General features: G+C 34.8%; 1 protein-coding gene across 1 annotated transcript; it reads right to left on the reverse strand.

Moving 5' to 3' along the window:
• Positions 1–6,204: 6,204 nt before the first annotated feature.
• LOC122278721 (protein FAR1-RELATED SEQUENCE 5-like) lies at positions 6,205–9,236 on the reverse strand. Its single transcript, XM_043088904.1, has 3 exons — positions 8,808–9,236; positions 8,397–8,484; positions 6,205–8,339 (listed from the first exon to the last, which is right to left on the reverse strand). Exons 1-3 carry the CDS (start codon positions 8,808–8,810, stop codon positions 6,205–6,207), a joined length of 2,226 nt encoding a protein of 741 aa, XP_042944838.1. The 5' UTR covers positions 8,811–9,236.
• Positions 9,237–13,465: the final 4,229 nt, after the last annotated feature.

Below are 13,465 nucleotides of genomic sequence, written 5' to 3' on the forward strand. Positions count from 1 at the left end.
TTTTGGGATCAATGCACTTCTGGTGCATTACAACATGTGATTCAATTGTTCTCATTTTTGTATAATACAATCCAGATGAGAGGGCAGACAGTTTTTCTAATACGAGCTTCTGGCTCGAAATTATTTTAGTAATGAGAAGATGCTCTTTATCGTCTTCGTTAATGGTTTCAATATGACAACCATTACGACGTATATTTTTAAAACTTAATAAATTTCTTCTGGATTGTGAAGAAAATAGAGCATCATTAATGCAAAATTTGGTGCCATTAGGCAACACAATATAAGCTCTTCCGGAGCCTTCAATTAGATTCGATGAACCGGAGATGGTATGAACATAGGCTTTACTCAATGTTAGATTTTGAAAATATTTTTTATCCTTAAGAATTGTGTGAGTTGTAGCACTGTCAGCCAGACATACATCTTTATTATTCATCTCGGAGATAGAAAGTTCATCAATAAGACTCATGATTCTACAAAATATATAAAACTTTCATTACTAAAAAAAAACATTACAGAATAAAAATATTTTACAATAATATAAAGGAAATACATTAATTAAAAAGGAACACTTCCATGATCAACTCTACCACTAGAATCCTCAAAGAAATCAGAAACATCAAGACTTGTAATATCTTCTCCATCTATAGAATTTAAAGCATATGATGGTTCAGCAAAATTTGTTTCAAATTTCTTTGTTTTTTCTTTTATGGAAGATTGGTATAAGTCAACCAAGTGTTTAGCTGTACGACAGGTACGAGACCAATGTCCAGTCATACCACATCTATGGCATTCATCTTCATATTTCTTTACAAATTTATTTTGAGGACCTTTGCCCTTTTCTGAGTTGAACCACTTCTGGTGGTACGGTGTATATCGATTATTTTCCCTTTTAGTGTGGTCACTTCTAGGACCTTCACTTCTATAGTTTTTCTTACCACATCCACGCCCTCTTTTTCTTTGAAAAGATGCACCATTCGCTTCTGGGAATGATGTAAATCTAGTACCATTCATTTCAGGGAATGATATAAAACCAGTAGGACGTGACTGGTGATTTCTTAATAAAAGCTCATTATTTTGCTCAGCTAATAGAAGACAAGATATAAGTTCAGAATATTTCTTGAACTTTCGCTCTCGATATTGCTGCTGCAGGAGCACATTCGAGGCATGAAAAGTAGTATATGTCTTCTCTAACAAGTCATCATCAGTGACTTTTTCACCACATAATTTCAATAGCGAGCTAATTTTAAAGAGTGCAGAGTTATACTCACTAACACTCTTGAAGTCTTGCAACCTCAGGTGCATCCAATCATGACGAGCTTTTGGGAGGATTACAGTTTTCTGGTGTTCATATCTCTCCCTTAAATCATTCCACAAAATAAGTGGATCTTTCACCGTTAGATACTCAGTTTTTAATTCTTCATGAAGATGGTGCCGAAAGAAAATCATTGCCTTAGCACGGTCCTGCAGGGACCCTTGATTTGAAGATGGTGCCGAAGGAAAATCATTGCCTTAGCACGGTCCTGCAGGGACCCTTGATTTCCTTCTTTAATTGTATCTCCCAGGTTCATCGCATCCAGATGGATCTCAGCATCAAGGATCCAAGATAAATAATTTTTCCCAGAAATGTCAAGAGCAACGAATTCTAATTTTGTAAGATTTGACATTTTTTACATATATAAATCAAGAATATAAAAATATATTGAAAAACTTACTTGAAGTAGAGGACTATTAGCTTCAAGATCGTCAGAACTTTCGTGCTGATAACGTGTTATAAAACTATCGAAATGGGAGAGAGAGAGAGAGAGATAGAACTCAGAGAAGTTATGAAACTTATGAATTTCTTAAAGAATTCAACGATATATATAGGCGTACAAAGGGAACTATGCCAGTTACTATACAGTACTATGCTGGTACTGTGCATATGTACTATGCCAGTTACTATGCAGTACTATGCTGGCACTATGCACTGTGTGATGTCGGCCATTTACTATGCCAGTTACTATACAGTACTATGCTGGCACTATGCGCACTGTGCAATGTCGGTCATTTACTATGCAGTACTATGCTGGCACTATGCACACTGTGCGATGTCGGCCATTTACTATGCCAGTTACTATGCAGTACTATGCTGGCACTATGCACTGTGCATTTGACGGCTAGCTCAAGGTGATCATACAATTTTACAATGTTATTTTACAACAAATAATGATTAATGGATGCTCTTCCTATGTCTAACACCTCTATAAAAGACAACAATTTCAAATGGCCCACGTCAACACCCAAAAGCCAAGCCCAAGTATTTCTTTTAAGTCTTCAGAGTATGGGCTTAGTTGTTAAGTGAACTGGTTGGATTTAATACTCCATGCGGCTGCCATCAAAATAAAATTAAATGTAAAAGCTGAATAGTAGAATTTCAAAAATATTAAATGTTAATAGATATTAAATTCAATAATATAAATTATATCTCATTATTTATATTTATATTTTAATATTTTAATTTAATAATAGAATATTTAGAGTGTACTTTCGCACACTCATCAAATATGCTGCATCGAAATGCATATGTGATCCCATTTTTGATAACTGGTAACCATATATTTTTCTATATTTGTGAATCCGAATGTTATGCCAGGGGAAGCATGACTTGGTTGGCATTCCATAACTTCCTCATTCTTCCTTCCAGTGATTCAATCAACTGGAACTTGCAATTACCTACTGAATACGAGCCTGATCATTTACCTTACTTGACTTGGTTGGCTTTCCATAACTAACTCCTGTTACTCATTTTGATAAGTTGTTTTTCATATTGGATGCATGCATCCCTCGGGTTGTGTAAGAACCACTTTGATGGCCCTAAAAAAACTGTAATTTTATTCCTGTGTGTTACTTTTTTTTGTTAAACTTATGTCCAACTGTGATATGTTTTAACCTATTGGTCTTTTGCTTGGTACTTTCTAAATAGAATGTAATTTTATGCATCTTTACCCTATTAATCTCTGTGTGTATCTTTTTCATCAATCCATTGGTTTTCAATTTAATCAATTTTAATAGATGCTTGTATATATCGGGTTTTTATACTCTACATTAGGCTATTTCCATCCACCTTCTGTTTACTGCTTAAATATTATTTTCACAATTTTTTTCAATTAGGAAAACGTGCCTTGTATGTTACACTACTACTAGTATATATATATATATATAGAGAGAGAGAGAGAGAGAGAGAGAGAGGGTGAACTTGAATTTTCTATTGAGCGAGGGAGGATTGCTCTTTATAGAAAGTAAAAAAGGGATCGAAGCATTTGGGAGAATAAACAATTTTTAGAGGGTCCAGTACGAGAAATGAGGAAGAATTTGGATTGAAGCTTTTGTTTTTTGTTTTTTGTTTTTAAATCTAAGTCATCATTTTTGTATGGTGCGTTCCACTTAAAGGCTTCTGTGTAGCACCACTGTTTAAATATTAAATAAACTATCTCTGTTTTTTTAATTTAAAACATTTTCAATAGATCTTACCCTTTTTACAAGATTCTATAAAGTTTATTTTTAAATATTTCAGAATTTTCAAAAAAATTTCGTACAACATGAGCAGGTGGTATCCATTGGGACAAAGAAAAAAGGAAAAATCTTCCCACCGGATACTCCGTTAATGTGTAATCAACAGAGACGAATAAAAACATGACACATAAGAGGGACACCAACTAAATGAAGAGGTCGCGTCGCACTGCATCAGGCACTTCTCTTACACATCACGAGTTTTCTTTCCTTTCTTCTTCACTGTGTCTATCCTGCTGAAAGCCGAACTCAAGGAACCGAGAGAGAGAGAGACTATCCTGCTCACCCATCTGTCCTGCCGAAAGCCAAACTCAAGGAACCAAGAGAGAGAGAGACTGTCCTGCTCACCCACCCACGCCGAATGCACCGGCGTTGAACCAGAAAGCCGCCTATTTGTCCTGCTCACCCACCCACGCTGAACCCACCGGCGTCAAACCAGAAAGCCGCGCCGCCTGTTTGTCCTGCTCATCCACCCAGGCGTCGAACCAGAAAGCCGAACCCACCCAGCTGAATGTCAAATGTGTACGTTTTTGCTCTGCTTTTAAACCACTCAGTGGATGCGTCCTCACTAAAGCATGCAAGTTATGGAAGATCTGCTTGGTGAGCTCCATCTGTTAAATCACGTAATTCCAAAATCACCGCTTGCTCTCACCGATTGAAATCTGGAAACTATACTTCCACTTCTGCTCTTTATTCTCATTTCTCTCACAGAAAAATCCGAACCCACCCCCGAACGTCGAACCCAGAAAGCCGAACCCACCGGCGAACCCACCCACGTCGAAAGCTGAACCCACCCCCGAACGCTGAACCCAGAAAGCCGAACCCACCCACCCACGTCGAACCCACCCACGCCGAACCCACCCGAATTAGAATGAAGGTACAGGTTCTCTTTAGAAGCAACTTTGAGTCATTATGTCTCCATTTTATATTTCTTAACTATTTAGTACCCAAATGAATTGGTTTTGTTGTTCTGTAAATTTCAATGCCTGATGATTTGTTCTGTAAATTTCAATGCAGTTATCGTGCATATTCTGGGTTGTTCTGTAAACTGGTTTGTTGTTTAGAATATTTTTGCAAATGCATGTTTTGCTCATTTTTATATTTATAATGTATGCTTATGTCTTGGTTTGTTGTTCTGTAAATTATTGGCTGTTGCACGGCATTGATATGTATGCTTATGTTTTGGTTTGTTGTTCTGTAAATTAGTGGTTGTTGCACGGCAGTGATATGTATGCTTATGTCTTGGTTTGTTGTTCTGTAAATTAGTGGCTGTTGCACGGCAGTGATATGTATGCTTATGTATTGGTTTGTCTAATATTAATCGGCATCACAAATGCAGTACACTGATGATGACAATGGTGTAGAACCACTTTGCCATTGTGGGATTCCAGCAAAGCTAAGGATTTCTGCCAAAAATACTAGTTTTGGCAGACGATTCTTAAATTGTCCAAACTATAAGATGAAGAGACAATGCTCGTTTTTTCAATGGATTGATTTTGAACAAGAATTAAACCATTGTTGCAAAATGACATTGGAATTAGCTCAAAGAAGAAATGATAGGATCAGCCAAGAACGTGTAATGGTTGAGGAAGCAAAATTTAAAGCTATGGAAAAGAAGTACAAGGGCACATTATTCTTGTTATGGTTATGTGGCGTTGTGCTTTGTGCTGTAATTATTTTTTATTTGAACAATAATCATGTATGTCAGTTTCAATGCTAATATTATATGGTTAGTGTTTGAGTAATAGATGTAATATGAATGTAACTGCCCATTTTGGTAAATTTGATGGTTTTAACTCCATTCCACTTTTTAGTAATGTAATGCTCTCACTGTAAGCCGGAACGTCTGAATGCATGGGCCACTTCGGTTTGATTTACACTATAAAATAAATCTGGATATGAGCTTAAAATTCACAAGTAAATTTTCTAGTAATAAAATTACTGCTTTTAACGACCAACAATCATTGATATGCATGGACCACTAAAGCACCTGGATATGAGATTAAAATTCACAAGTAAATTTTTTAGTAATAAAATTACTACTTTTAATGACCAACAATCATTGATATGCATGGGCCACTAAAGCACCTGGATATGGGATTAAACATACAAAAGTTCATTTTTTGGTTATGGTAACACGTGAATACGTGAATCTGAACATTGCTTAATACACAAACCCAGTCTGAATAACCAAAAAATTTACTTCTAACAGTCTAAATAAAATGCAAAGATATGTCCAACAGTCTGAATAAAATACAAAGACAGTACAACACAAATCTTCCACTTCAGTATAGTATGCCACTTCAACACAAAATGCTCCAACAGTTAGCTACTCTGCAAAAAAGCAAGCACAAGATGGGTAAAAAAAATTAGCCAATAAACTAAAAAAATAATTAAGGGTAAAAAAAATTAAAAAAACCAGTTGCAAATAAAATTAACACTAACCTCATCTAATTTTGTTCTTCAATATCAAGCCGTTGTGATATGTTGTCATTTATATTTCTAATATCCCTACAAAAAAATAGAACAAAACAATAAGCATCAAAATGACGGAACTCTGTTATTATATTATAAAACCAAAGAAATTTTTTATATAAGTACTATACCCGAACGATGGGCAGTTGTTCTTCGTATGACCTTCAATTTTGCAAATGCTCAACGCCTTTTCTTCACTGTTTGAGTTTCTTTCGGGTTCTTTGCTCTCAAGGATTTCGGTCTTCCTTTCGTTGGCACACGTTGAGGATATTGTATAGTTTGTGAGAAATTTGATATTACTTGTGATCTTAACATAAGGGAATCATTACGTGACATGTCCCCGACTTCGAAATTTCTTTCTCCAATATCTTCCATTAAAAGCAACTCATTGTGGACCTTCTCCAAGGCATGAGAAAGGTGGTTCATTTTAAAACTTGATTGTGAGCCAAGGTCTGCAACATCGTAAAACTGCATCATCAACTTGTTTTTTCGCATTATCGGATCTTCTTGTGTCATTACATGCCCCTCAGAAACTGGTAACTCAAGTATAGCTCGACTCTTAGCATTGATTGTCCATCGCTCAACCACATAGTGATATGGCAACACATCTAATTTTGATTTCTTTGTTAAGACACATAAGATATGCCTACAAACAATACCCAAAAACTCGAACATATGACATGTACATATTGCCTTCATTTCTCCACTCTCCAAAGTCACATAATAAATGGGTTTCTCTTTGCCATTAGGTGCCACTGCATACATCTTACTCTCACCCTCTTTCTGAACTTTGGACGCTTTGTATCGTTGGCTATTAAATAGCTCAGCTTGAAAGATTTGGAATGACTTCCTTGTATACACTGACGCCGCCTCTTCCTCAATTGACCAACATGTTTTCAAAACCGCCTTAGTTGATTTCGTTCTCACATCCTTCTCTTTTTCCTTAAAATAGTGTGCATCTAAGGCTTTCTCATACTGATGAACAAAATCACTCACCATCGTGCTCGAACGAACATAATCCTTGAAAAATTTATTCATGCTCTCACTCCTTTGCGTGGTTGACATACCAGCACAAAACGTGGTTCGCAAGTAAGCCGGAACCCACTTATATCGTCGGTTGTAAAGATTTTCCAACCAATCATTACCAACCAAACCATATTTCAGGATTATTGAACTCCATTCCTCCTCAAATTCATCACATGTTATTGTCTCATGAATACAATGACGGAACTCTTTCGAAAAGTCTGGAAACTGGTTATAAACATGTGCCAAATGTTCTGGAAATTTTTGCAAAATATGCCACAAGCACAACCTGTGAGTAGTATTTGGAAGTACCTCTGCAATTGCCTTCGCCATGGCTTTGTCATCATCAGTAATAATAGTTAAAGGGGCACGACCAAGCATTGCTTCCTGCCATGTCCTCAATAACCATATATATGACTCAGCTGTTTCATTAACTAACAACGCACAACCAAACATTATGGTTTGGTGATGATGATTTACTCCTGAAAACGGCACAAATGGCATCTTATAAATGTTTGTGAGGTACGTCGCATCAAACGTGACAACGTCTCCAAAATATTGATATGCAGACCTTGATCTTGCATCTGCCCAAAAACAGCTTCCCATACACCCATTCTCATCAATCTGCATGGAATATACAAACCCAGGTTCTTTACACTGTCGATCAAGAAAATATGCGTATAACCTTTGTGCATCCCCCTCTTCAAACAATTTTCTTCTTTTATTTCCCAAATAATTGTCAACGTCCTTACCAATACAACCTGTATTAAAATCACCACCTGATTCTTTGCTCAAGACCGACATTATCTTCCTTGTCGGTATGCCGGACTCATTCAAAGTGAGAATGAGTTTCTTTTGCACACGCGTTACCCCTCTATGTCCACGGAGCAAGCTCGTACTTCTTGGTGTCAGTAGCACATGGTTGTGTTCAGGGACAAACTTGCAAACTATCCACCTTTCACCATCTTTTTTTATACACATGGTAGCTTTACAACCAATCTTTGTTTCAGCAAGTTCGGGATTTTTTCTTTCTTTTTGTTTGAAACTTTCACGCCTAAATCCTTCCCGCGTACAAACATAGTGTACTCCAACTAATTTTCTGTCCTCTCTGGATAATTGCGTATGATTGGTTCTCATTGCAAAACCTTTTCGTCTTGCATACGCCTTGTAAAATGCTTGGGCATCCTCAACCTCATCAAATTCCTTCCCAACGAACGGTTCAAGATTTCCACTACCAGTAGTGGAAATCAGATTGATTCCATCTCCATCACCATCCCCCAAATTAACGTCATCTCCCACATCCAATCCATCTCCCATGCTCACATCACATTGCTCTTCCACGGTTTCATCCTCAATAGTTTCATTTACAAAGTCTTCTGGACAGTTTCTACTCGTCACTATCTCAACCTCATCACTATCTGAACTCCACCCAAAATCCTTCGTCCCAACATAAAACAATATCATAAATAAAATATCAATTAACATATCCAATAAACTGTTTTTTAATAGACAAATGAATAATATCTTAGCCAATAAAATACTTTTTAACATATCCAATAAAATGCTTTTTAATAGACAAATAAATAACATCTCCGCCAATAAAATGATTTTTAACATATCCAATAATATTTCACCACATGAGAATCCAATTATTTCAAATTATTTTAATGCACAAATTTTATTCTAGATTATGAAACCCATATTCCTTCAAAAGAAAACTGTAGCATAGCAAACAATAGAAAACAAAGCAAATTTAATACCATCGTATTGACTATGCCAAATGTGCGAACAATGATAAATCAGAGCCAAGCCAAAACCCTACAAAAAAACAGGCAAAGATCATTACAAATAGAGAAAATCTTCTCACTGAAAATTATGAAAATAATATAAAAAAATAAAACCCTAATACTCAGAAAAATAATAGAGAAAAATCAAATCGAAATCTCAAAAAATCTGAACATAACTCTTTCATGGGCTCAACAAATCCGAATAGGAATTAAAAAAAAAAAAAAAAACCTTGTTAGGAATTTTATGGGCTAAGAAAATCCTAATTTAGAAACTCAAAAAATCTAAATAAATATAGTTAAACAAATAATAAAAAAAAAATGATGAGAAAATAATACTCACAAGTGAAAAATAACACGAAACTACGGCTAAAGATCTTGATGCTTCGATATAATGCGTGATGCTGCTGCTGCTTCCGCTTTCAGTAAGAGAGAAAGTGTTCTTCGGTCACAGAGTGATTTTCGGGGGAGGGGGGGGGGGAGAGAGAGAGAGAGAGAGAGAGAGAGAGAGAGAGAGAGAGAGAGAGAGAGAGAGAGAAGAGTGAAAAAGTAGAGGGGACAGGTGCTGCACATTAATGAGGAGGTATAATCCTCTACTTTGCACTTTATTTAGATTTGTAAGCTATGCATCCGTGTCATATTCTCATTAGTCTCCGTTGATTGCACATAATAGGATGTTCCGGTTAGAATCGTTCCTCAAGAAAAAAATCTACTCATCATCTTTCTTATCATCATTATCATCATCATCTCATCATCTCATAATATGGCATTAACTAATAGGTTCATAAGTAAAATATAATAAATAATATATAATCATCTAATACCAAATCATATGATAATAAGAGGATGATAAGAAAATTGATAATGAGTAGCATTATTCATATTTAAAAATACGATAAGTTCTCTTGAAAGTTTATTTGGAAAAAATGTTTATGATAATGTCGAAATTTCTTTTGCAAAAATTATTAAAATATAAAATTAATCTAAGTTTAATAGAGCATTCAAATTAGATTCTTCATAAAATTTCTTATAATTTAACTAAAAATCACATTTTCTAAAATTTTTTCTTAAATTTTATTCATCTTTAAAAAACATCATAGATCTCATTTCTTATTCTTTCTCTAATCTATTAAAATAATATTTCTTTATTCTTTCTTTATTACTTTTTTCTCTCACTTCCCTTTATAAACTTACTTATAAACTTAAAATAATGATTTGGGGATAAACAGTAGATCCCCACATCCATTCATTACAAAATATGGTATGAGATTGGGAGCAGTTTGGAATGAAATCTCTAAATTTTTTTTCAAAATTTGAAAAATTTGTGATTTTAGGATGTGAATGCTGAAAGTGAGATAGATAATCGGTTAACTCAATGAGAAACAAAATGGGGTTCAACAGTGCACTCGACGACGTCGTTGATATGTCGACTCCATTTTATTCATTTTTTCAACCTCCCCTTTTTGAAAATAAAACGTCTTCAGATTGTTTTGTTGTAAAATAAAAAAGGGATTTATTATACATCAGCTACTACTTATGTTGCACACCACATATTTATAGGTTTTTATAAGGTGTAGGGATGCTTTTCATAAGATATATAGTGTTGCCCAGATGACTAACACAAGAGGGGGGTGAATTGAGTTATATTTAAAAAAATAACAATTATAAATCAAATATACAATATAAAATATAAGCAAAATGCGAAACAGTAATAAATATAAAGAGTAAGGGTAAGAGAGAAGCAAACTCAGTATGTTAACGAGGTTCGGCCCCACTGCCTACGTCCTCGCCTCAAGCTACCCCTTGAGGATTCCCAAATTCACTATTCAACCTCCTTCAAGTGGAGTTAGAAACCTATTACACCTTTGAACAACACCGCTACAAAGGATCCGTGTAGAACACCCTCTACACTTGCAATCACCTTACACGTGGTGATTCAACTATTTCCCGTGTAGAATACTTTCTACACGCACAAGGGTTATACACATCCTTTTTCTGATACAAAAGTTGATAGTGGGTAGGTTATCAGAAAACACTCCTCAATGAGTGAAATAAGAACAATATAGCGCAAACTATATTTCTCAAAATGAACAAGGATTAAGATTCAATGCTTAGAGAAGAGAGAATGAAAGTTTTGAATGAATGTTGTATGCTCTTGGTGTTGTGAATGTGAAGCTCTCAAATGATCTATTTATAGGCATATGAGACTTCATATTCAAATTTAAAAAGATTCACATGTCAAAGACAACATTATTCACTTTTTCAAAAAAATCAAACATAATCTTTTACTTTTGACATATGACAAAAGGAGCACACTTTCCTTTTCAAAAAATTCAAACCTAATCTTTTACTTTTTGTATATGACAAAAGGAACACACTTTACTTTTCAAATTTTTCAAACAAAATCATCTACCTTTTGTATAAGTCTAAAAAAGCATCAATCACTTTTGAAAATATTCAAATAAAACATGCACATGTGAAAGATGACAATCAATCATCTTTAATATTTTCAAAGTTCAACCCTTTAATCAAGGCATGCACATGTAAAAGATGACAATCAATCATCTTTAATATTTTCAAAGTTAATTTTCAAAAATATTCATGCACATGTGGAAAATGTATTTTAATGCTTTATGATCAAATATTAATTTTGAGCATTAATCCTAATTTCGAATTTTAAGAGATTTACAACATTACTCTATGATTTTAATGTGAACTTGTTTCCTTCTTGCTCATGCTTGGTTCTTTGATGTACCTGACTCTATTGTGTGGACAACTTGAGCTTGAAACACCTTTATTCTTTAAATTCATTTGTTATCATCAAAATCCATGTGTAGATTTATAATCACATGAAACTTGAAACCTTGGGTTCAACAATCTCCCCCTTTTTGATGATGAAAAATACTTTATAGAACTTGAAACCTGTATTAATACTTAAGCTCCCCCTGAAAATATGCGTTAGTTTTTCAAGCAAAAGTATAAATATAATTCCAAGCATATATAACAAGTTTAGCAATTTAAACAATGTTAATGTTCTAGTCTAAAACTTCTCCCCCTTTTGGCATCATTAAAAAGGATCCGCAATAAGTAAATGGATCTTAAGAAAACGGTGCGTTAGTAGACACTGTAGATAGTTAAAAAAATTAAATAAATTCATCCATCCGTGACCCGACAAGTGCGGCTGGAGATTTGAAAAAATCGCTTGATGTTGTTGACAAACGAGATTGAAGGCTCCGAGTTTCTAAAAAATGTCATTTTCACCGATCGGGAAAAAATATATTGCTCTTTGACTTGGATGATAGCTTGTCTTGTTCTTTATGCTATCTCTATAAAATCAGTCCTGAAGTTCATCCAATCCGCATCAAGTTTTCTTTTCATCTCTATAACTCATATGTATTCTTTCAACATTCTCGTTTTAAGCCTTCTATTCTTTTCTCAATAGCTCATTCTTCTAACATTTCTCTAGATCCATCTATGAGGCATTCTGCATCTTAACCTCATGTCCTTTCTGCAGCTGCCATTGGTGTCATCTTGCAGCAAGAAAATAATAATCTGACTAATAAGTCAGATTCTGATGCTATTTATGACTTGGTGAGTCTTGGGACTCACTACTCTTCCTTTATTGTTGTTTTTTCTCAGTGGCTACAAGCCAAAAATCACGAAGTTGAAAAGCTCAAAGAACAAATTGTTGTACTTCAACGAATTGTTCAAGAGTCTCACACAAGGGAATGAATCATTCGGCAAAAGAATAAACAGTTGAAATCTTTATTAGATTCTTCATTTCGCTTGCCGGTTCCCATGGATAAGAATGACATGATATTGTATGAAGAGAATGAGCGTCTCAAACATGAGGCTAAGAATCTCAAGTTTATGTAAAAGTATTTAAAAAATCTATCTCTATTTTTATTGACTCTGGTCTATCTTTTAAGAGATATTCATAGCATGCATCATACCTATTTCTCTTCTGATCATACATAATCTATCTTCTGGTAAAGGTTTTGTGAAAATATCTGCTAACTGATCGTGTGTGTTTGTGAACTCTAATATTATATCGCCTTTCTGCACATGATCTCGAAGAAAATGATACCTTATTTCAATATGCTTAGTTTTAGAATGTTGTATTGGGTTCTTTGAAAGATTTATAGCACTTGTATTATCACATTTGATTGGAATGTGATTATACATGAGTTTAAAATCTTCAAGTTGTTGCTTCATGTAGAGAATTTGAGCACAACAACTACCCGCAGCAACATATTCTGCCTCAGCAGTAGATAGTGCAACAGAATTTTATTTTTTACTAAACCAGAAAACTAGTGCATGACCTAAGAAACGGCATGCTCTACTAGTGTTTTTTCGATCTATTTTACAGCCAGCATAATCTGCATCTGTGTAGCTGATTAGATCGAAAGATGTGTACTTAGAGTACCATAACCCTAGGAACCACTAAGATATCTAAGAATGCGCTTAACTGTAATTAAATGTGATTCTTTTGGAGATGATTGAAAGCGTGCACATAAGTACACACTAAACATAATACCTGATCTACTGGCTGTTAAATATAATAAACTACCAATCATACCTCGATATATCTTCGAGTCAATTGGCTTACCGGATTCATCTTTATCAAGTTTAGT

This window comes from Carya illinoinensis, chromosome 10 (assembly GCF_018687715.1).
Source record: "Carya illinoinensis cultivar Pawnee chromosome 10, C.illinoinensisPawnee_v1, whole genome shotgun sequence".
Lineage (NCBI taxonomy): Eukaryota > Viridiplantae > Streptophyta > Magnoliopsida > Fagales > Juglandaceae > Carya > Carya illinoinensis.